At 35.5% G+C, this 25,979-nt stretch overlaps 1 protein-coding gene across 1 annotated transcript in view; it reads left to right on the top strand.

The window, feature by feature from the left end:
* The window catches only part of ZNF804A (zinc finger protein 804A), a 312,235-nt gene that overhangs the window by 264,270 nt on the left and 21,986 nt on the right, over positions 1-25,979 (top strand). Inside the window, exon 2 of the mRNA XM_003406179.3 lies at positions 11,192-11,335. Within this exon, the coding sequence (XP_003406227.2) occupies positions 11,192-11,335 (144 nt within the window). The remainder of the gene's footprint in view (positions 1-11,191; positions 11,336-25,979) is intronic.

The following is a 25,979-nucleotide window of genomic DNA, read 5'->3' as shown; positions in this document are numbered from 1 at the left end:
TGCAACAATGGGCTCAACATAACAACAATTGTAAGGAAGAATAAGGACAGGGCAGTGTTTCATTCTGTTGTACCTGGGATCACTAAGAGTTGGAACCAACTCGACAGCACCTAACAACAACAACAATCTGTCAGTCTGTCAATTTGTCATACTGTGGTGACTTGAATGTTACTATGATGCTGGAAGCTATGCCACATTTTGGTATTTCAAATACCAGCAAGGACTGATTTCAGCAGTTTCCAGGCTAAAACAGACTAGGAAAAAAGAAAAAAAACCTGGTCATCTACTTCTGAAAATTAGCCAATGAAAACTCTGTGGGTTACAACAGAACACTATCTAACTCACTACTTTGGACATATCATCAGAAGAGATCAGTCACTAGAAAAGAATATAAAGTTTGATGAAATAGCGGGCCAGCAAAGGCAAGGGAAACCCTTGGTGAGATAGATTGGCACGATAGCAGCAAAGGTGAACTCAAACTTGTTGGCAATTACAAGGATGACTCAGGACTGGGCAGCATTTAGTTCTGTGGTACCCAAGGTTGTTGTGAGTTGGAGTTACCTTGACAGCAGCTAACAAAAAGAACAATTATTTTAATTAAATTTATGTTTTAACAGAAGGTACTTCTTTCTTAAATTTTTAATTCGTTTTCAAATTCATGATGTAGATAGTATGTTCTTGCTATGTTAATTCTTTAAGCCATTCTGAGTCCTCTGAGTAAAAAACAAGGTCATGCATGATGGTAAAATAAAAAAAGGTTTAGCAGGTAGCTCAGCAAGAACCAAATGAAAGTCAGACTGCACCATTACACAGTGTAAGATTTTGGACAAACTATCCTTCCCCATTTGGTTTTTTTTTCATCATATGTAAAATGGGGCTAAAATATTCACCTGAGTGTTAATATTATCAGGACTGAGATAATTTGAGTGTAATGCTCATTTGTGGCAATCAATAAATGGTAATGGCCTTTCCTTCCTCATTGTGTCTTCTCCATCCAAATTGTAGTTGTAATTTTTTAAAGTCAAAATCCTTCTCTTTTCAAAATATCCTTTTTCTTTTGGATACCTGAAACATATGATTATTTCCAAATGGGGCTTCCCTGCTGTGCTAACAGCATATCAGCTGCACACTCTATCACACGCATTTGGAATTCAAGACAAAGCAGAATTAACCCCAGAGGCAGAGCCTGCTGGCACTAATAGCAGGGACAGCAGGTCCCCATATATTGTTCCTCTTATTTTGGAAGTTCTGGTTGCATTATGATCTTTATAAGGTGTCTGGGAACCCCTGTAATGTGACACCTATAGTGTCATGCTTGCTTTTTGAGAAAATATTTTCTAAAAATGCTTAAAAGCTAAAAATTTGGGGGACTATTATTTTACCTTATTTTGTTCTCAGTGAGACAATTTTAGTTGGTAGCCAAGGAATGAAAATGTATCTATGCGTGTGTGTGTGTGTGTATATATATATATATATATATATATATATATAAAATATATATTTATATGAGTTTAAGAAGCAGAGGAACTAGTCTAAAATTAATTTGCAATCCATCTTTTCCTTCTGGGAATCTACATTTGTCACTTTAATAGTATATATGTACATATACATGTATATATATATATGTTATACATATATTATCCCATTGCTGTTGAGTTGAGTCTGACTCATAGCAACCATATAAGTTAGAGTAGAACTGCCACATACGGTTTCCAAGTCTATAACTCTTTATGGAAGCAAACTGCCACACCTTTTTTCCATGGAACAGCAGTGGGTTTGAACCACCAACCTTTAGGTTAGAAGACGAACTCTTTAATTACTATGCCACCAAGTCTTTGCATATATATACCTATATTTTATATATATAGGGTCATTATAAGGCAGAATCGACTCAATGGCAATGCATTTTTTTTCTTTGGTTTATCTTATATAAGTATATACAATTTATATAGTGATTCTTAGATCCTTTTTTCCTGTGATCATCTTTTTGAGTTATGTAACTTCTAACAAATATGTAAAACGTGCTACTCTTTTCCTTTGCAAAATGCAATATTAAAAATATACAAAGTTTCTCATCTACTCCAAAAGAATCCAAAAAACTCTTTGGACTCTAAGGACTCCAAAGATTCCTCATTATATTGAGTCCCAGTTGCTACAGGAACCCTAAACAGCTACTGCTAAAGGGAAAAAAAATATTTTTATTGAATGGACATAAGAAGCTTTATTGGAAAACCTTAGGGTATGTGGAGTTTATTACTCCATGATAACAAAATAATGGTTTTTAACTTTTAAATTCATCTTATGCTGTGTTTAAAAGAGCTAACAGTAAAAGACTCGATTTATAGTAAAACATTGTAATTGAATGAAATTAGATCTAAGAGTAAAAAAATATTAAATAATTCATATCTAAGCTCTAAGAAATTTAAGTCTTAATATACTAATCAAGAACAATTTTATAGATTTAAAAGGGTAGGCATCCCAGAAGGAGAAGTTACTGCCCCAAATTTTTATTTCTCTTTTAAAGGCAAGTACTCAGAACAGTAGATCTACTTTCTTGCTTCCAAATCACTCATCACTGTAGAAAAACCTGGAATTCTTCCCCCATTACTCACATGCTACCCTTCTCTCTGGTATCCTTTTTATCAACCACAACTTCCTGTGGTGCTCTCAGATCTCAAAATGCCTTCCCATCTTCTTTGTCCTGGTTGCTGCTCTTTTTATTAAGAAGTTTACCTTTTCCTATCCTTCTGGAAAATATAATCCTAATTAGCCTTTTTACTTCCAGTTCTAACTACATCCCTATTTCATTCTCCATTCTGTAGTCATAACTATTTTCCTAAAACACAACTCTAATCAGCTACTTTCTTTGCTTGTAACAGTTGCTGACTTTTTAGTCAGCTTTTATAAACATTCGGGCTTCTTAGCATAGATAGAGACATCTTCATAATCTTACCTCTACCTTAATTTTCTATCCCTGCCACCACCAACAGTTCCTCACTCCATTAGGGAAATGCACCAAATTCTCCAACCATACCAAATGGCTTGTAATTTCCCAAAAGTTTAATATTTCATGGTTCTATACATACTGCTGGTATAGTGGTTAACTGCTACAGCTGTTAACCAACAGGTTGGCAGTTCAAAGCCACCAGGTGCACCTTGGAAACTCTATGGGGCAGTTCTACTCTGTCCTATCGGGTCGCTATAAGTCAGAATCGACTTGACGGCACTGGGTTTTGTATAGGATTGCTAGCAGTCAGAATCGACTTGATGGCAACCAGTTTTTTGTTTTTGTTTTTGGTTTATACATGTTGTTGTTCTTGTTAGGTGCCGTCAAGTTGGTTCTGACTCACAGTGAACTTATGCACAACAGAATGAAACACTGCCCGGTCCTGAGCCATCTCTACTATCATTGTTATGCTTGAGCTCATTGTTGTAACCACTGTGTCAATCCACCTCGTTGAGGTCTTCCTGTTTTCCACTGACCCTGTACTCTGCCAAGCATGATGTCCTTCTCCAGAGACTGATCCCTCCTGACAACATGTCCAAAGTATGTAAGACGCAGTCTCGCCATCCTTGCTTCTAAGGAGCATTCTGGTTGTACTTCTTCCAAGACAGATTTGTTCGTTCTGTTGGCAGTCCATGGTATATTCACTATTCTTAGCCAACACCACAATTCAAAGGCGTCAATTCTTCTTTGGTCTTCCTTATTCATTGTCCAGCTTTCACATGCATATGATGTGATTGAAAATACCATGGCTTGGGTCAGGCACGCCTTAGTCTTCAAGGTGACATCTTTGCTCTTCAACAACTTTAAAGAGGTCCTTTGCAGCAGATTTACCCAATGCAATCTGTCTTTTGATTTCTTGACTGCTGCTTCCATGGCTGCTGATTGTGGATCCAAGTAAAATGAAATCCTTGACAACTTCAGTCTTTTCTCCATTTAACATGATATTTCTCACTGGTCCAGTTGTGAGGATTTTTGTTTTATGTTGTTTTGGAAACCCTGGTGGCATAGTAGTTTAGTGCTACGGCTGCTAACCAAGAGGTTATGTTGGTTTATACATACTACTACTTTTATCTGAAATATAATATCCATCACACAGTTCTTGCACCTCCTGACACCTTTTCAATGGTGATTTTCAATGAATCAGGCATCACTTAGAAAGTCTCCCTTGATTCTTTCAGCTAAAAGTACATGCATTACCACTGTGCTCCTATCGTAGCCTTCTTGAGAGATCATTATTACATTACTTATAAATACCATAATGAAAAAAAATCTTATGCCTCTCCAACAAGAGGTATTATTAAAAACAAAGATTATTTTATACATATTTGTGTCTCTAGGATGTATACAATGCTGAATTAATTACCTTATATTTACATATCTGAAAGTGCTTTTTGCTAATCACGAAGGGTAGATATTTATACCACTGGGTGCATACTTTCTTCTCTCCATTTCAAAGTAAACCAATCAGGGAGCCATAACAGCATGTAGACTCAATGGTGATGATTTATATTCCCAGTCTTTCAAATCACCCTTTAGAAAAAAATATTGTTTAAAATGTTTTAAATGTTGTTGCTCAGGTAATAAGATACAAAGATTGTAAGTGTTAAGCTGCTGAATCCCAGTAGAAAAGAAATTGTGCATTTCAGGTATTCTGAAAAATGTTTTTCTACCTCACTGAATAATGCAGACCACAAAAAATACTGTTCAGGCTACAAAGAAAAAAATTAGGCATACAAGCTCCAAAAATATAGTTGTAGCTTATGCATTCATTTATCGAACATTTTTTTAAACTTTTTTTTTTTAAAATAAATACTTCTTTAGGCATTGGGGATATGGCAATAAACAAGGCAGATAAAGATCTTGGCTTCATGGAGTTTAGAGTTATGAGAGATTGCTTTCATTGAATTTATAGTGGTGAGAAGTTCCAACAAGTATATAAAGTAATATCAAATAGTGACTAGGGTCTATCAAGTACTGGTCACAGGCTATGGTTTCCTGTAGGAGTCATGGAGGAAAATATGCCACATGTCTCCATCTTGAAGAGTATAACCATGAGAAAGGCTATACTCTGATAGATTAGATTTGAGGTTACATCTCTCTTTTACATGAACAGAGAGTCTTCATGTTAGAAAGCCATGCTGTTTTTTCAACGATTTGTTATCAGCTAAATAATCACGGCACTAGTTAAATAATCACAGAAGAGAAGTGGACACAACCTTTTAACTGAATCCTCTTGCCTTGAAACTAATTCTGAAAGACATTATCAAGAAACAAATTTACTTGCTCCAATTTCAGGAAATGTGGGCATTAAATTATAATTCTTTCTTTCCAGTAGGTTGTACTCAATTTGGCTCACCAGGGATATCCATGGAGATATTGTATTCAAAACACAGCCTTTCCAGTATTCAATCTCTGCCTTCATCTTTGATGATGATGATGTGTCATTGTTGTTGTTAGGTGCCGTCGAGTCACTTCCAACTCATAGTGGCCCTACACACAACAGAACGAAACACTGCCCGGTCCTGAGCCATCCTTACAATTGTTATGCTTGAGCTCATCGTTGCAGCCACTTTGTCAATCCACCTCGTTGAGGGTCTTCCTCTTTTCCGTTGACCCTGTACTCTGCCAAGCATGATGTCCTTCTCCAGAGACTGATCCCTCCTGACAATATGTCCAAAGTATGTAAGACACAGTCTTGCCATCCTTGCCTCTAAGGAGCATTCTGGCCACACTTCTTCCAAGACAGATTTGTTCGTTCTTTTGGCAGTCCATGGTATATTCAATATTCTTCGCCAACACCACAATTCAAAGGCGTCAACTCTTCTTTGATCTTCCTTATTCATTGTCCAGCTTTCACATGCATATGATGTGATTGAAAATACCATGGCTTGGGTCAGGCGCACCTTAGTCTTCAGGGTAACATTTTTGCTCTTCAACACTTTGAAGAGGTCCTTTGCAGCAGATTTACCCAAAGCAATGCATCTTTTGATTTCTTGACTGCTGCTTCCATGATTGTTGCTTGTGGATCCAAGTAAAATAAAATCCTTGACAACTTCAGTCTTTTCTCCATTTATCATGATTTTGCTCATTGGTCCAGTTGTGAGGATTTTTGTTTACTTTATGTTGAGGTGCAATCCATACTGAAGGCTGGATCTTCATTAGGAAGTGCTTCTTTGATCTTCATTAGGAAGTGCTCCAACTCCTCTTCACTTTCAGCAAGCAAGGTTGTGTCATCTGCATAACGCAGGTCGTTAATGAGTCTTCCTCCAATCCTGATGCCCTGTTCTTCTTCATATAGTCCAGCTTCTTGTGTTATTTGTTCAGCATACAGATTGCATAGGTATGGTGAAAGAATACAACCCTTAAGCACACCTTTCCTGACTTTAAACCAATCAGTATCCCCTTGTTCTGTCCAAACAACTGCCTCTTGATCTATGTAAAGGTTCCTCTTGAGCACAATTAAGTGTTCTGGAATTCCCATTCTTCGCAGTGTTATCCATAGTTTCTTATGATCCACACAGTCGAATGCCTTTGGATAGTCAATAAAACACAGGTAAGCATCCTTCTGGTATTCTCTGCTTTCAGCCAGGATCCATCTGACGTCAGCAATGATATCCCTGGTTCCACGTACTCTTCTGAAACCGACCTGAATTTCTGGCAGTTCCCTATCAATATACTGCTACAGCCATTTTTGAATGATCTTCAGCAAAACTTTGCTTGCGTGTGGTATTAATGCTATTGTTCTATAATTTCCACAGTCAGTTGGATCACCTTTCTTGGGAATAGGCATAAATATGGATCTCTTCCAGTCAGTTGGCCAGGAAGCTGTCTTCCATATTTCTTGGCATAGACAAGTGAGCACCTCCAGCGTTGCATCTGTTTGTTGAAACATCTCAATTGATATTCCATCAATTCCTGGAGCCTTGTTTTTCGCCAATGCCTTCAGAGCAGCTTAGACTTCTTCCTTCAGTACCATCAGTTCCTGATCATATGCCACCTCTTGAAATGGTTGAATATCGACTAATTCTTTTTGGTATAATGACTCTGTGTATTCCTTCCATCTTCTTTTGATGCTTCTTGCGTCATTTAATATTTTCCCCATGGAATCCTTCACTATTGCAACTCGAGGCTTGAATTTTTTTCTTCAGTTCTTTCTGTTGAATCTCACATTTAAATGAACATTTTCTGAATATAATTATTTTTAGTACATCTATGACATTTGATAAAATTGTGACTTTTTGAGCCCATCCTTAGCTGTACCTTCTATATTCCTCAGAAGTCATCTTGGGATCCATTCTTCACTTCCTGGCATCACTCTAAGTGAGGCACTACAGAAGCCCTATGCAGCTGAACGGCTTTCCCAGATAGAGGTGGAAATTTTTTGGTTGAAGATATATGAACGGTTGTCCTCCTTTTTCATCCTAATCAAGTGTATTTCTTACCTTCTACTTTTTTTTTTTTTTACTGTAGGATGGCTGTCCGGAATATGTGTTACTGTGCTTTATAATCTCAATCAATGCCTCTTTCAATATTGTCCTCAATGAAGGACAGGGGTCATGGGCCAGGTCAGCCTAACTTGGGCTGATTTTTTTAATGTCTAATCAATGATGATGCATATAACTCATTTACCTGACAACATACGTTCAGTAACTAAGTCCTTCTATCCTGTTAACATTTTCCAGAATGTAACCTTGAGTCTTCACTTCAGTTCAAATCAAGTTGAAAGTTCTGGTCCTCAAACATAATGCTACTTTCTGCAACCTTAGCTTTGGCCATGTTATGTTTCTTTTAATTTCTTAGAAGGAGATAGGGACAGGGACAGAGACAAAAATAGACACAGAGACAGAGAGAGAGATAGAGATAAAGGTAGGACGCACACATACACAGAGAACAAATGTGTCAAATATTAACAATGATTTTATTTAAGATCATGCAAGAGTTCATTGTCATATGTTCTTGTAACTTTTTACAGTTCTAATTTTTTTTTTAAATGAAGTATAATTAAAAAAACATTCTGGCAAATAAATTGCAATGAGGAATAAAAGTAAGAAAGGGGAGACCTATATAATAAAAGAGCTTGAACTAAAAATCAGATGATGGTAAAGTATGAACTTAATTTAAATCCTGTTTTGAACAAATTATTTTCATCACAGGCTAAACTGGAGATATTTAATCACACCAGCTGGATATTTTATGATATTAAGAGATTTTTTTTGTTGTTGTTTTTTTTTTAGGTTGGATAATGGCTTTGTGATTATAATAAAAAAAATCAATTTTAGAGATATATACTGAAATGGGAAATTATATGAAGTTGGAAGTTTTGTTAAAAATTTTCTGGGGCAGAGGAAGGGGTATTAAATGGGGTAGGATAAAATGAAACAAGGTTGACCATGAGTTGATAATTATTGAAGCTGAGTGATGGATACATGGGCATTATTAAATTATTCTACTTTTTTAATGTGCTTACAATTTTTAAAATTAATTAAATGCTCTGGGCCAGATTATTTGAGTTCTAATATGGGCTACACATTAACTTGTTATATACCTTTGAGTTAGTTATTTAGCTTCCCTGTGCCTTAGTATTCTCACTAGTGAATTAAGGAAAAGGTGTCCTGGTGATGCAACGGTTAAGCACTCAGCTGCTAACTGAAAAGTTGGTGGTTCAGATTTACCAGCCACTCCACAGGAGAAAAGACCTGCTGATTTGTGCCCATAAAGACTGCAGCCTAGGAACCCTGTGGGGCAGTTCTACTCTGTCCTGTAGGGTTACTAGGAGTCCGAATCGACTAAATGGCACACTATAACAAAAAAAGAAGGAAATGTAGAAAATATGTATCTATATAATTTTAGTCAGGATTAAGTGAGTAAGTATATATATAAAAGTATACATAAAAAAAAAAAAACAACCCATAGCGACTCTATAGGACGGAGTAGAACTGCCCCACCAAGTTTCCAAGGAGCGCCTGGCGGATTAGAACTGCTGACCCTTTGGTTAGCAGCCGTAGCACTTAACCACTACGCCACCAGGGTTTCTGAGTAAATATATACAAACTCTTAATCAGTGCCTGACCAAAAACAAATACAGGATAAATGTTAGCAATGATTATTATTAAATTACTCTTTTTCTCTTCAAATATTGTCTGAGGCTGATATTTTTAAAGAATGCAATTTACCTATGAATCTCAGTTTAAGGTACTTGAAATTTTCACACTTTTGTAGACAGAGAAAGCAGGAAACTATTTCTTCTCTGAAGGAATATCAGTCTTAGGTAGAAAAAAATTACAGCATAACAAGACATAATCAAATATCCAGAGAGAAGAAATAGCTTTAGCGTAATGTAATTATCGAGATGAATCAACTAGCTGGCAAAAAAAAAAAAAAAGTTGTTAGTTCTAGAAGATTGTTCTGAGAGCTAATTCAACTTTCAAACCAAAAAGTAATACCATTATAACGTCTATATTAATTGGAATTTTATCTCTACTTCGCACACTTTAACCATGAAATCATAGTAATTGATTTTTGTTTCATTTAAATTGGCTAATCCACAAAGTATTATTCTGAAGATTCTAGTAATAATTCTGTGGGCAGTTTAGATATACATGACTCATTTTAACTTTATAAACTTTTTTTTTAACGTAACAAAGGCAATCAAAAAGATTAATAGAGAATAGGTCACAAATCTGATGAGAAATGGTAATTTAATTATTGAAATTTATGGTATCATAAATAAACAATTTAAATGAGCTTGCAGTTTATCATCTCCTGCCAGCTACATAGTTCATAAAGTTAATAAAACATAATAATGGATTTCTCTCCTTAAAGTGAGGTCAGCTATGTATTTATAGATTATGGGAAATGTATTTATAGATTACTACAAGATGTAACACCCATATCAGGATGAAATTTGTTATATATGATGTATGTATAAATATATAGTACCATACATCAAAGAGAGAGCCACCAATTAAATGACAATCTGTAAACCACTTTTAAATTTTGTGCAAGCAATTTGAAAATTCAAACTATGAGTCCTTTCTATCCTGTTTAGTCTCTGAGAACAGGGACTATGTCATTGCCTCTCAACATCTTAGTGGCTAAGAGAGTGTCTTACAGAAGCACATAGGAGGCTTGGAACCATAGTTATTTTGAATTTACAGGAGTTGAGTATAAGAGAATCTGTAGGTTAGAAACATATATTCTCTAGTCAGGACTGACGTTTAGGTCTTCTTCATATCAGCTCTTCAGTGAAAGAATCGAGCCATATTTCAGCATGTAAACCGTATTTATTTCTGCTGTGCATTGTAAAAAAAAAATTTTTTTTTTTGCATTGTAGGAGGCATAAAATTCTAAATACATTTAGATTTAAGAACACCTAGAAGCTACAGTCAACATTTTGCCATTTTATGCTTTATAAATAAAAGCTCATGATGACTGCCTACATTTTTCATCTTTTCAGGGGTTTGATTGTATAGCAAAGACTTAGTCATGTTTATTTACTGTGAACATAATGAAAACAATCTGTTTATAGAGTTTATAACCTTTTCAATTTATAGAGTTTATAATCTTTCAGTTTAGCAAATGACATAGAAGTCTGCCATTTTTCAAAGACCAGATGATATTTTAAAGAGTAGCCTAAATTGATTTGGATCAAGATGAAAACATTTAGTCAAATGAAATCTAGTTGTGGTGATTAATAAGGTACTATATTATATGTAAGGAGGCAAACAAACCAAAATACAAACTTGACTATTTATGCATCAATATAGACTTCTTCAAACAGGACACATTTTAGATGTTGTTCAGAACTGAAGTTTTGCTTTAACTAAGCCATTGCCAGAAATACATGGTTGGATTGACATAGTCATATGATTTTCATTTGTTCTGTGTTCTAATAGGGTAAGAATTTATTCAATCAAGGGCTTTTCTATTTTTCTATGATTTCCTTTTCTTCTCTGTACTTCTACATTTTTTCCATTACCTTTCCTTTATTTTGACTTCTTTTATTAATCATTTATTTTCATGAACTCATAATTCATTCTATTTTGAGTTTGTTGCTATTTCATTTTTTTCTTTTGTTATATTCTGTTTATAACTGTAATTATTATACTGAAGTTGACAACTGTAAGAACAACGTGCACTCAGTGGAGAGCTAATTGATTCCTTCTTTGAAATTTTATTTTTTAGGACTATGCTGAGAAGGAAAATACCATAGCAAAAGCTCTGGAAGACCTAAAGGCCAATTTCTATTGTGAACTCTGTGATAAGCAGTACTACAAGCATCAAGAATTTGACAATCACATTAATTCTTATGACCATGCTCACAAGCAGGTAAGAGATATCCAAAACTATCTTCAAATTCTGATTTTTTATAGCAACTTGAATTGTGTAGGCTTATAGCATCACATTTTTTATTTATTAGTTTTTTGACATAAAAATTTTAAAGAAGTAATTCTGGAGTAATGATTACATGATTTGTAGCCAAAGGTATTTTTTAAAGAGCACCAAAAGCAAAGTCTGAAAAAAATAGGCAACAGGAAGAAATACCATTCAATTTTTTTTTGTGTGATTGACAGTATCTTGAAAACAATATTCTACAGTTGATGACTTTCTCAATGTCCCCAAATTTATTATGTGTATTTTAATCAAGTAATTACATTGATGAAATGTAAATGTATTTTATACATAGTTCTTTATAGAAAGCATTTCATAGTTAACCATTTTTAAAAAGGAAGATTTTTGTATACTAAAAATGACCCACTGTCATTGAGAAATAAGGATTCAATATAGGTATGATTTAGTTTAACATTATTTTTATTTCTCTATCAGTTGTAAATCCGATTGATTTTTTTCAACACTGTGTGTAATGATGCATTTAAAATAGTGATGTTTGAAGTTAATGATAAACTTCATTATATGCCTTGTACTTATCAATGCAACTTCATCTATTATTTAGCTAATTTGATACGCTATAGCAGTTTCAGTTGTCATCAATTTAAAATCATTTTCTATTTTAGCTATCACCCACAAATACCATTTAGAGTATTCCTTTTGATAATAATAAAAAATGGAGTTTTAAACACATGAACATGCACTAATTTCCATTACTATTATAATTATTTAGCATAGGTAAGAAAGAGTAGGAGAATAAAAATTACAGTAAGTGCTTGTGAACCAGTTAAATCTGATCTATTTTGTTGTCAGTCATCTATTCTTCCATAACAAAGGAACTATTCTTGGTAGTCTGTGATAAGGAGAAAGTTACCCTTCATTAACACGGCATCCCTAAATAATGTATACTAAATTGAATGGATAAGGAAGACCGAAGAAGAATTTGATGCCTTTGAATTATGGTGTTGGTGAAGAATATTGAATATACTACGGTCTGCCAAAAGAACAAATAAATCTGTCTTGGAAGAAGTACAGCCAGAATGCTCCTTAGTAAGGAAGATGGCAAGACTTTTTCTCACGTACTTTGGACACATCATCAGGAGGGACTAGTCGAAAAGGACATCATGCTTGTAGAGGTACAGCAAAAGAGAGGAAGACCCTCAATAAGACGGATTGACACAGTAGCTGCCATGATGGGCTCAAGCATAGCAAGGACAGTGAGGATGGAACAGGACTGGGAAGTGTTTAGTTTTGTTGTACATAGAATCACTATGAGTCAGAATCAATCCCATGGCATCTAACACCAACAGTATTCTGACTGCTATATATTGGTTATTTTCTATCACTGCTTTTGGTAGTCCACAGGCAATGACCACCAATATTATTTTTTACATAGTCTCAATTCATACCTAACAATAAAAAGTTGAATGGAACTGGACAAAAAAATTAAGAGATGATTACAAAATTGGAAACACTAAGGTCCGTAAAATATATTTAAAAAATTAGTCATAATTGAGCGATAATTTTATACCCCTAGATTAGACAAAATAAACTTGTTAATACAAAGTGATAATGATATGGATAATTGTAAAATTTTACACATCATTTGTAGAAGTATGAATTGATTTGGCAACTCAGGAAAATAATCTTATGAATTTGTATATCAGAGGGCCACAATTTCATTGTTAAGTATATACCTTCTAGCAAAATTCTCAATTTAATTTTTCAGTAGGATCAGCATCACTTGGGGATTTGTTAGGAAACAAATTCTTGAACTTCTCCCCAAATCTACTGAATCAGAAACTCTGGGGTTGGGGGACCCCCTGATCTGTGTTGTAATAAGTCTTCCAGGTAATTCTCGTGCACACTGAAGTTTTCATTGTCCTAAAGAAAATTTTGCACATGTACTCCAGGAGACATTTACAAGAGTGTCCATTAAAGCATTGTTAATTAAAACAAAACAAAGCTTGTTATTAATGCTAATATCTATGGAAAACAAAATTCATAAATAAATTGTGATATATTTACAAAATGCAAAATAATTCTGCAGTGAAATAAACTAACTATAAGTACACATACCATGAAAGAATCATAGAAATACAATATTCAGTGAACAAAAATTTGCAAAAGACTACACACTTTCTATAATGTTCAAAATAAACAAAACAATGCTATTATTGTTTTAAATGATATAAGCATATGTGATCAATTCCTTTTTTGTAAAATGGAAAACAATAAATACAAAATTCAGGACAATGGTTACTTCTAGGAGTACAGGAGGGTGATGGGATACCAAAGGATCATGTGAGCAGATGAAGTGATACTAACAATGTTCCAATACTTAAGCTGAACGGTAGTATCAGGATTATTCAATTTATTATAATTCTTTATATGATTTCCTTTCCAAGGAGCACCTGGCGGATTCAAACTGCCGACCCTTTGGTTTTTTTTTTTTTTTATGTATCAAATAAAAAAATAGTATGTAGTAAATTGTTAAAAAAGGAAATATAATGGTCAATCAAATATTATGATCTCAAAAGCTTTGGAATTATTATATCATAGTTATAGAAACTGTGTTAATTGCAATTAAGTAGTAATTCAGTGATAATGGAGAATTAAAATTGACACTACTTAATACTCTTTCATGTCCCATTCAAACACTTCATCATCTTTTTTTTTCTTTTTTAAATAAACCATTTCTCTCACTTTATAATTATCAGTTTAATCTTGTTTCAAGTTTCATTTTGTTAAGCTTCACTCAGATTCAGAATAAAATTTTTCACACAAAAATAATTAAAAAGTAGCAGAACATTTCTATTGCTCTTTCTGTTGTATTATCATTGGATCACACTGGCCTCTTATAAATGCAAAAAGTTCACAAATCATTCTGTCACACTTATAAGTTTATAGTATGATTTATTCAAAGCCCAGAGAAACACAAGTTTTTAATAACACACAAAAAATTTCATTTTAGGCAGATATGTGACAGTTTAAGTGCAAATCATTTTTTTAAGCAGTATGTTGCTATTAGGTGCACAACAGAACGAAACACTGCCCAGTCCTGCGCCATTCTTACAATCGTTGTTATGCTTGAGCTCATTGTTGCAACACAGCTATATATTATTATTTAAAAAAATTAAGAAATAGTTTTTGTATGACAGTAAACACAGTATTTTAAGGAAACCCTACTGGCTTAGTAGTTATGTACTACCGTCTGCTAACTAAAAGGTCAGCAGTTTGAATCCACCAGGCACTCCTTGGAAACTCTATGGGGCAGTTCTACTCTGTCCTACAGGGTTGCTATGAGTCAGAATCAGCTCAACAGCAATGGGTTTGGTTTTTTTTTGGTACACATCCCAACACCCCTGGGACCATCTCACTTTTTCCTATTTTCCAAGTTTAACTATTAATGTTGTTAGTAGTGTCTTATTAGATAGTAAATAGTAATAATGGAGCCCTGGTAGCACAGTGGTTAACAGCTTGGCTGCTAACCAAAAGGTCAGCAGTTCAAGCCCACCAGTTACTCCTTGGAAACCCTATGAGGCAGTGCTACTCTGTCTGATAGGGTCACTACGAGTCAGAATCAACTTGACAGCAACGGGACTTTTATGGTAATAATAGGTATATTTATTCCAAACAGTAACATTTTTTGAGACATCTAAAGAAGATAGAAGTTTATAGGAAATGGCCTAGTAAGCCTGAATCTTTGTACTAGTTGTATATTTACCAAAACTCTGGAATTTTGTTTTGAGGAAACTATATAAACATACATTTGTGTGTGTAGCAAATGCATTTGCAGAATCAGGAAACCTGAGTACTTCCAACTGGCTCCATCACTAACTGCTTTATGTCCATAGCTTTTTATCGTAGCTTTCCCAGGGCTCTGTTTCTCCATCTACAAACAGAATTTAGACTGGATGACTTTCATTGGCCTTCCTGGCTCTAAAAGTTGAGAATTCAAAATCATTAACTGTAATGTATAATTTAGGCCTATGTTCATCATAAATAATCAAATGTGTATTTAATTTTCAATTCCACATTTGTAAAGTGGTTCTCTCACATGAAAAGAGGATGATTAAGAGTTTCCAGTGAATTTATGTCAGTCTGAATTCTAGTCATTGAGATTACAAAACAAAAGTGAGGATTTTTCAACATGAGGTAGACAGAGTTTTCTCTAAATCATTTTACTTGTTCATTTGCCCTTAAAGTAAAGCCATGCTGTGTCTGTTCTCTCATCTGGCAGCCTATGGGCCTTTCAGGTTATTTTCACCATAAGAGATTTGTCATACTGATGCTATGAAGAGATAGAAAAGGGAATGATTGCCCTATTGCTGCTGCCCCTCAAACATCTTGATTTTTTGCTTTAGCAGCATCAGTGTGGCTGAAATACCTCTCAAAAGACATTGAAGTGACCTTCACCCAGCACGTCAGGATTCAGTTCCTTGTGGCTTGCTGTTTGTTCTGCCATAGAGGAAGTCAAGGTCAGGTTGGGTTGTTGGAATTTTGTTGTTCCTGCAGGGACTTGTACTGCTATAGAAGTGGAGTAATTTTATTCCCAATTTTGGATATTTCCTCATAATTTAAGCTGCTGTTCACTGATTGATAGTGGAGGAAGGCATCACTTCTTCATATTTGGTATAAATATTCATCTGCAAAAAATATTTAAACATTGATTAAAGAGTAAAAGATACAGGTAAAACAAACAATTCAATCCACTGCATAAATCTTCCCTGGGATTTTACTTGTAGTATATACTTCAATCTAATTGTAGTTTTTCAGAAAGATTTTTTTTTTTTGAGAAATTTGAGGATAGAAACAAAGAAAAACATACAGTTTCTTCCTGCAGAGCCTCCACCCACCCACACACGTGTGCACACACACACATGCACAGACCATAATCACCCTGTTATGACATTCACTATTTAAAGCTATGACTTGAATAGAATTAAATTGAGGTTTTTTTTTAATTCTTGAGTCTGAGCCAGCCTCTGAAAAGAAAAATCAGTTCTAGTATCTGAACTCATTCCATTTTTGTAAACCCTCAGAAATGCTGTTCAAGTCTTCTTCCCTTCCATCTTTCATTATCTATAAGGCTGATGGCTGTGTATTAAATCAATCAATGTTGAAGAGAGAGAAAAAAAATAAAAAAGCTAGAACTGAGAAGAAACATTTCTCCCCTAGGTTACTAAATATAACATGCCAAAAAATAGGTTAAAAAAAAAAAAGATTACAGTAGAGAAACACACCTAATTTTAGAGACTTCAGTTTATAAATGTCAATTAAGCATTATAAGCCAATAAAACGTATCCTCTCCACCCCTTTGTGTTTGTTTCCACTAAAACTTTTTTTTTGTTTTGAAAACAAACAAACAAAAACTGTAAGGAAACTATTTTGAGTCAAAGTGATGTATATGTATTTTTTTGTAACAATTATTTATCTTGGCGGTATATAAAATATTTGTTCCCCGTATGTTACATGGAGCCCTGCTGGCACAGTGATTAAACATTTGACTGCTAACCAAAAGGCTGGCAATTTGAATCTATCAGCTGTGCCGTAGAAACCCTACTGGGCAGGTCTACTCTGTCCTGTACAGTCGCTATGAGTGGGAATGGACTTGATGGTAATGGGTTTAGGTTTTTTGGTACATTACATGCTGATTCAGTTGGTAGTGTAAACAATAATGTGTGCCTTTATTTTATTATTTTATTCATGGCATAGTGGTTAAGAATTTCGCTGCTAACCAAAAGATCAGCAGTTCCAATCCACCAGCCACTCCTTGGAAACTCCATGGGGCATTTCTCTGTCCTACAGGTTGCTATGAGTTGAAATCAACTTAACGACAATGGTTGGTTTGGTTTATGTTAATGATAATAATTTAATATATATATTTTTATTTTTGAGAGTATACCTGTTTTGGGAAATAGTTTATTTGTAGATTTATTTATACTTCTTTTAAAGAAATTAAGACAGCTTCTGGGAAATATTTTTAATCAAATCAAAATTTTAAGAAGAAAATGATCAAAAAATATAAAATCTAAGAGTAACATAACATAGGAATTTGGGAATAGTACTTGTCTTTGAACATCCTGAAAATCAAAATACTTACCTCCTTTTTATCATATCAAGCACCAAACCCTAAATTTTTTCCCTATTGTCTCATAGTACATTTTAAGATTCTCCTGAAATCTACAGCGTCTGAGCTATCAGGCTTTTTGCCATCTAGGATAGAATGTGGATATGGTGTAGAATGACAAAAATGATTCTATCTGAATATTAGAAGCCCAAGGAGGAGTTCTGAAAAGTAGCAATCCCAGAGTCTGGTACAGGTATTTTGTTAGAAGGTTTCCACAAGACTCTTACATAAGGCTAGGGTTGAAAACTCCTTTGACGGTAGAAATACCAAGGTCTATGTGCTTATTATTCTGTTTAACTTGACATCTGATGGCATATTTTCACCCTTCTATTTGGAATTGGGTTTTTTTATTATATAGATGAATAGCGAAAGTCCATTCTTACTGTTTCAGAAAAATTGTAAGAAAAAAAAGAAGGTGGCATGAGAAGCAGTTAAGCGTGTGTGTTCTGATTTCTCCTCCATAGACAATGACCCAGAGAGCAGGAGACATGTTTCAAATAAATGGAGAAAGTAGGGATACTGGAAAGAGAATGACTTTTGGCTTGCCTTCTCCATACCACCTTGAAACACAGCCAATATTAAGATAAATTCGACAGCAGAATGTGTTTAAGCAATAGCATTGCTGGAGCAAGGCTTATTGGAGCCTCCTGAGGATGTTCTCTGTTTAAATATGACATCAGTTCTGCCCAGAGATTCCCCTTGTCCTCTCAGGGAGACTTAGAAGGCAGCTGATTTGAGATCTGATCATTCTTCCTTGAAAAGGGAAGAGATGAAGGTAGACTACCGGGGCCAATGAGCAGATTGATAGTATTCCTGGACTCAAAGATGACTACCATGCCAGTGATAACTTACATGAGACTGAATCTAAGTTACCAAAAGAGAGCTACTAAGTTTTAACCAAAGCAAGAAAAAAATAGACAATCAGACATACCAGGCACTGACTTCGGAAATGGAGGCAGCATTAGGACCGGGCATAGAGAAACCAAGAACTACATAGCAAGAATGAATGGCTCTCACTAAAACTAACTCCAAATGGATCAAAGACCTAAATATAAAATCTGAAATGAAAACAGTCATGGAAGAAAAAATAGGGAGAGCACTAGAAGCCCTAATACATGGCATAAACAGTATACAAAACATTACTAACAACGCACAAACACCAGAAGAGGACCTAGAAAACTGGGAGCTCCTAAAAATCAAACACTTATGCTCATCCAAAGGCTTCACCTAAAGAGTAAAAAAATTACCTACAGACTGGGAAAAAGTTTTTTGGCTATGTCAAATCTGATCAGCTTCTGATCTCTAAAATCTGCATGATACTGCAAAAACTCAACAACAAAAAGACAAATAACCCAATTAAAAAATGGGCAAAGGATATGAACAGGCTTCACCAAAGAAGACATTCAGGCAGCTAACAGATACATGAGGAAATGCTCACTATCATTAGCCATCAGAGACATGCAAATCAAAACTGCAATGAGATATCATCTCACCCCAGTAAGGCTGACATTAACCCAAAAAACACAAAATAATAAATGTTGGAGAGGTTGTGGAGAGACTGGAACACTTATACACTGCTGGTGAGAAGCTAGAAATAGAACTACCACATGATCCAGCAATACCACTCCCTGGAATATATCGTAGAGAAATAAGAGCCCTCACACAAAAAGATATATGCTTACCCATGTTCACTGCAGCACTGTTTTCAATAACAAAAAGATAGAAGTAACCAAGGTGCCCATCAACAGATGAATGGATAAATAAATTATAGTATTTTCACACAACGGAATACTACGCCACAATTAAGAACAACAATGAATCCATGAAATATCTCATAACATGGAGGAATATGGAAGGCATTATGCTGAGTGAAATTAGTCAGTTGCAAAAGGACAAATATTGTATGAGACCACTATTAAAAGAACTCAAGAAAAAGTTTAAACACAGAAGAAAATATTCTTTGATGGTTACGAGGGTGGGGAATGTGAGAGAGGGGTATTTGCTAATTAAGTAGTAGACAAGAAATATTTTAGGTGAAGGGAAAGACAACACACGATATAGGGGAAGTCAGCACAACTGGACTAAATTGAAAGCTAAGAAGTTTCCTGAATACAACCAAACACTTCGAAGGCCAGAGTAGCAGGGGTGGGGGTCTGGGAACCATGGCTTCAGGGGACATCTAGGTCAACTGGCATAACAAAATGTATTCAGATAATGTTCTGCATCCTACTTTGGTGAGTGGTGTCTGGGGTCTTAAACACTAGCAAACAGGCATCTAAGATGCATCAATTTGTCTCAACCTACCCGGAGCAAAACTGAATGAAGAACACCAAAGACACAAGGTAATTATAAGTCCTAGAGACAGAAAGAGCCACATAAACCAGACACTCCATCAGCCTGAGACCAAGAATAACTAAATGGTGCCCAGCTACCACCAACGACTGCCCTGACAGGGGATACAACAGAGAATCCCTGATGAAGCAAGAGAATTCTCTTAAAAATTCTTGTAAAAAGACCAGACTTAATGGTCTGAGACTGGAAGGACCTCCAGAGGTCATGGCCCCCAGACCCTCAGGAACCATTCCAGAAGCCAACTCTCTAGATAGGGATTGGACTGGACTATAAGAAAATATGATAAGGGTGAGGAGTGGCTTCTTGCCTCAAGTGGACACATGAGACTATGTGGGCAGCTCCTGTCCAAAGGCAAGATGAGAAGGCAGAGGGGGACAAAAGCTGGTTGAATGGACATGGGAAATACAGGGTGGAGAGAAGGATTGGGATGTCACATTGTAGGGAGAGCAACTAGGGTCACATAACAATGTGTGTATAAGTTTTTGTATGAGAAATTGATTTGAATTGTAAACTTTCACTGAAAGCACAATACAAAAAAAAAAAATGTATGGATCTCTGCTACCACAAAGACATATAAGCCCTCTCCTAAATTATCCCCCACACCCTCAGAAACTAAGATTACTTAAAGGAGTCAACAGAACAGGAATTGAAGACTTGCAATTAGTTAGTGGGCCATTTAAATATGATTTTAAATATTATTTATTTTCTACTACCTGTAAGCCACCACTCACTGGTTTGTCTTCCTCCATACTGTGGTGGATTGCATGTTGCTGTGATGTTGGAAGGTATGCCACCTGTATTTCAAATACCAGCACTGTCACCCAGGTAGACAGGTTTCAGCGGAGCTTCCAGACTAAGACTAGGAAGAAGACCTATCTACTTTGGAAAAAAAATTGGCCAGTGAAAACTTACGAATAGCAGCAGAACTTGTCTGATACAGTGCTGGAAGATGAGCCTTTCAGGTTGAAAGGTACTCAAAATATGACTGGGAAAAAGCTGCCTCCTCAAAGTAGAATTGATCTTAATGATGTGGATGGAGTAAAGCTTCTGGGACCTTCATTAGCTGATGTGGCACGACCCAAAATGAAAAGAAACAGTTGCAAACATACATTAATAATCAGAACATAGACTGTGCAAAGTAAAAATCTGGGAAAATTACAAGTTGTCAAAAATGGAATGGAACTCATAAAGATCAATATCCTAGGCATTAGTGAGCCTCAACAGACTGATATTGGCCACTTTGAATTGGATAAGCATATGACCTACTATGCCAGGAATGACAAATTGAAGAGGAGTGGCACTGTATTAACTGACAGACAAAAAGAGCATTTCAAGATCTATCCAGAAGTACAACCCTATAAGTGATAGGATATTATCCATGTGCCTACAACAAAGACCTGTTAATACAACTGTTATTCAATTCACATATCAACCAATGATGTCAAAGGTGAAGAAATTTAAGATTTTTACCAATTTATGCAGTCTGAAATTAATCAAACATGCAATCGAAATGCTTGATAATTACTGGTGATTGGAATTTGGACGTTCGAAACAAATAAGGATTGGTAGTTGGAAAATATGGCCTTGGTGATAGAAATTATGCTGGAGATCACATGGTAGAATTTTGCACTGCAAACACCTGTTTCAACAACAGAAAAAGTGACTATACGAGTGGACCTCGCCAGATGGAATACATAAGTATCAAATCAACTACGTCTGTTTAAAGAGACGATGGGGACACTCAATACCATTACTCAGAACAAGGCTAGGGGCTGACTGCAAAACAGACCATCAACTGATCATATGCAAGTTCAAGTTGAAGCTGAAGAGAATAAAAACAAGTCCATGAGAACCAAAGTAGGACCTTGAGTATATACCACCTGAACTTTGAAAACCATTTCAAGGATAGATTTGATGCATTGAACACTAATGACTGAAGACCAGATAAGTTGTGGATGACATCAAGGACATCACACATGAAGAAAATAGAAAGTCATTAAAAAGACAGGAAAGAAAGTAAATACTAAAATGGATGTCAGAAGAGGCTCTGAAATTTGCTCTTGAACACAGAGTAGCTAAAGCGAATGGAAAAAACGGTAAAGTAAAAGAGCTGAACAGATTCCAAAGGGTGGCTCAAGAAGACAAAGTAAAATATTATAACGAACTATGCAAAGACTTGAAGTTAGAAAACCAAAAGGGAAGAACACACTTGGCATTTCTCAAGCTGAAAGAACTGAAGAAAAAATTCAAGCCTCGAATTTCAATACTGAAGGATCCTATAGGCAAAATATTGAAATACACAGGAAGCATCAAAAGAAGATGGAAGGAATACACAGACTCACTGCACCATAAAATTCAATCATTTCAGAAGGTAGTATGTGATCAAGTACCGATGGTACTGAAGGAAGAAGTCCAAGGTGCAATGAATGAAGGCACTGGTGAAAAACAAGGCTCCAGGAATTGATGCAATGCCAGTTGAGATGTTTCAACAAATGGATGCAAGGCTGGAAGCTCTCACTTATCTATGCCAGGAAATTTGGAAGACAGCTACCTGGCCAACCACTGTAAGAGATCCATTTTGGGCCCTTTCCAAAGAAAGGTGATCCAGATGAATGTGGGAGTTGTTGACCAATATCATCAATATCATATGTAAGTAAATTTTGCTGAAGATAATTGAAAAATGATTGCAGCAGTACATACACAGGGAATTGCCAGAAATTCAAGTCAGATTCAGAAGACGATGTGGAAAGAGGGATATCATTGCTGATGTCAGATGGATCTTAGCTGAAAACAGAAAATACCAGAAAGATATTTACTTGTGTTTTATTGACTATGCAAAGGCATTCGACTGTGTGGACCATAACAAATTATGGTTAACAATGTGAAGAATGGCTATGTAGAACCTGTACATAGACAAGAGTCAGTTGTTCCAACAGAATAAGGGGATACTGCATGATTTAAAATCAGGAAAGCTGTGGGTCAGAGTTATATCCTTTCACCATACTTATTCAATCCGTATGTTGACCAAACAATCCAAGATGCTGGACTGTATGAAGAACAGGGCATCAGGATTGCAGGAAGATTCATTAACAACCTGCAATATGAAGATGACACAACCTTCCTTACTAAAAGTGAAGAGGGTTTGAAGCACTTAAGAAGATCAAAGACCATAGCCTTCAGTACGGATTACACCTCAACATAAAGAAAACAAAAATCCTCATAACTGGACCTATAAGCAACATCATGATAAATGGAGAAAATATTGAAGTCGCCAAGAGTTTCATTTTACTTGGATACACAATCAACACACATGGAAGCAGCAGTCAAGAAATCAAAGGTAGTATCACATTGGGCATAACTGCTGCAAAATACCTTTTTAAAGTGTTAAAAATCAACGATGTACCCTTGAGGACTAAGGTTTGCCTGGCCCAAAGTCATGATATTTTCAATCATCTCATATGCCTGCAAAAGCTGAACAGTGAGTAAGGAAGAGCCATGAAGAATTTATGACTTCAGATTATGGTTTTGGTGAAGAATATTGCATACACTATGGACTGCCAGAAGAATGGAGCCCTAGTGGTGTACTGGTTCAGAACTTGGTTGCTAACCAAAAGGTTGGCAGTTCCCATTAACAAGCCACTCCTTGGAAACCTTACAGGGTAGTTCTACTGTGTCCTGTGGGTTCGCTATAATTCAGAATCGACTCCACAGCAACAAGTTTTACGGTCCAGAAGAACAAACATCTGTCTTGGAAGAAGTACAGCCAGAATACCCCTTAGAAGCCAGGATGGCGAGACTTCATCAGATATGTTATCAGAAGGACCAGTCCCTGAAGAAGGACATCATGCTTGGTAAGGTAGAGGGTCAGAGAAAAAGAGGAAGACCTTCAACCAGATGAACTGACACAGTGGCTGCAACAATGGGCTCAAATAGAAACTATTGTGAGGATGGCACGGGGCAGGGCAATGTTTCCTTCTGTTATTCATAGGGTAGCTATGAGTCGGAACGGACTCAATGACATGTAACAACAACAACTCAGTAAGTGATTTCTTAGGTAGATGGATTTACTTAAACAATAAAGAAGCAGAATTGTCTTTTCACATTTGTGGCATAACATGTAGAAAATTTTCACCCAGCAACATGTTTTACCAGTACGCATTTCTTTATTAATAATACCAACATTTATTTTTAGTTTTAATCTGTCACAATGATGGAACTCTTACAAAATTGCCAGAATATTCTAAATTATGTCAGATTTGATTATGAATAAGGTAAAAAAAAAAAAAAAGACTGTAGAATGGATAGGGTGAGCTAACAGTGAGGAGTTGTGAGCTAGTATTTTAAACATAACTGTATTGATGTGGATAACTTGGGTAAACACAAATTAAGTCTGTATTTCTACAAACAAACAATAATGCTTCAAGGAATGCTAGGAACAGAGAAAAAGGAGATAAATGTATATATTTATGTTTATTCCTCCTTTATCCAGGAATACAAATATTTGCATCCTTTCTAATTTAAAGTTGATAATGCTATGAGTGATTAGTATCTCTGGAATAGCTTTGACAAAGGAGAATTCTTCTTAATGACAATCATTTCCTCAGTGCATTTATATACATTTGGTTTCTTTATTATAATTATACTCTCTGATGTTAGAACATGGTGATGTGTGCAATCCTGTCACAAACAAACATTCCCATTGTTTAAATAAATGATTTTACTTTTTATTGCATGCTGGTCCCTTCTATGCTTTTTCATGCTGACACAGGTAAAACACCCTTTTTTAATTTTTTTTAATCTGGACTTTGGAGAATTCATAAAATTGGCAAACACATGCTATTGTGTAACCTTGTATCATCATTTCTTCACATGTTGAAATTCCCTTGTGTCACAGTAAGCATTATTTTATGGACAGTTTCTGAGATATTACAGATGAGTATCATATCTATATAGACCTGAAAATGACTCTAATAGTGATTGTTCCAGGAAAGACAAGAAATAGACTTAAAATAGTATGGATCATTCATACTCGTATCAAGTAATCCTGTACTGTTGTTATTACACCCACTGCCATCGAGTCGATTCTGACTCATGGCAACCCTTTAGGACAGGGTAGAACTGCCCCAGAGGATTTGCAAGGAGTGACTGGGGGATATGAACTGCGACCTTTTGGTTAGCGGCCATAACTCTTAACTACTATGTCACCAAGGTTTCCACTGTTACTAGGTGCTGTCAAATTGGTTCTGACTCATAGTGACTCTATGTACAATAGAAGGAAACACTGCTCGGTCCTACACCATCTTCACAATCATTGCCAGGTTTGAGCCCATTGCTGCTGCCACTGTGTCAATCCATCTCATTGAGGGTCTTCCTCTTTTTTGCTGACCCTCTACTTTATTAAGTATGATGTCCTTCTCCAATGACTTTCAAATGACCATGCCTTGCAAGAAGGTGCAGTGGTTAAGCATTTGGCCGTTAACCTAAAGATTGGCAGCTCAAACACCAGAAACCACGGTGTGGGAAACAAATGTGACAGTCTGCTCTTGTAAAGATTACAGCCTTGAAAGCTCTGTGGGGCAGTTCTATTCTGTATTATAAGTGTTGCTATGAGTTGGGATCTACAAGAGAGCAGTGTTTATTTATTTATTTATTTTTGCAAATAGTAGTCAACCTTTTTGTATTTTGTAAGGTCAGTTTCCATCATTTTGCTCATCATTTTATCTTAATCACTTAACACAATATCTAGCTCATGCTGACATTTAATAAATGTTCATGACAATAACACTTTGAAAAGAAGAGAAAAAGGATGAAAAGATAGACTAGGAGGAGGAAAGGATATGTATCCTCAGGTTCTCTTGTTAAATCTAAAGCTTTTAAACATTTTTTTTCAAAAGCTAAATTTTAAAACTGTTTATACTTGCATGAATTGCTATTCTTTTCACTTTAAAATAAAGAGTGGATATAAATTATATCTACATATAAATATGTGTGTACATAATATATATAAATATATTATGAAATTTGAAAAAAAATCCAGTTATTTTACCTTAAAAATAAAAATTGTTTTTCCTAATATTCTTTATATGTGTTAATATTTTT

This window comes from Loxodonta africana, chromosome 6 (genome assembly GCF_030014295.1).
Source record: "Loxodonta africana isolate mLoxAfr1 chromosome 6, mLoxAfr1.hap2, whole genome shotgun sequence".
NCBI classification, from domain to species: Eukaryota; Metazoa; Chordata; class Mammalia; order Proboscidea; family Elephantidae; genus Loxodonta; species Loxodonta africana.
The sequence above is the reverse complement of the archived record's forward strand: the minus strand, read 5'-3'. Positions and strand labels throughout refer to the sequence as shown.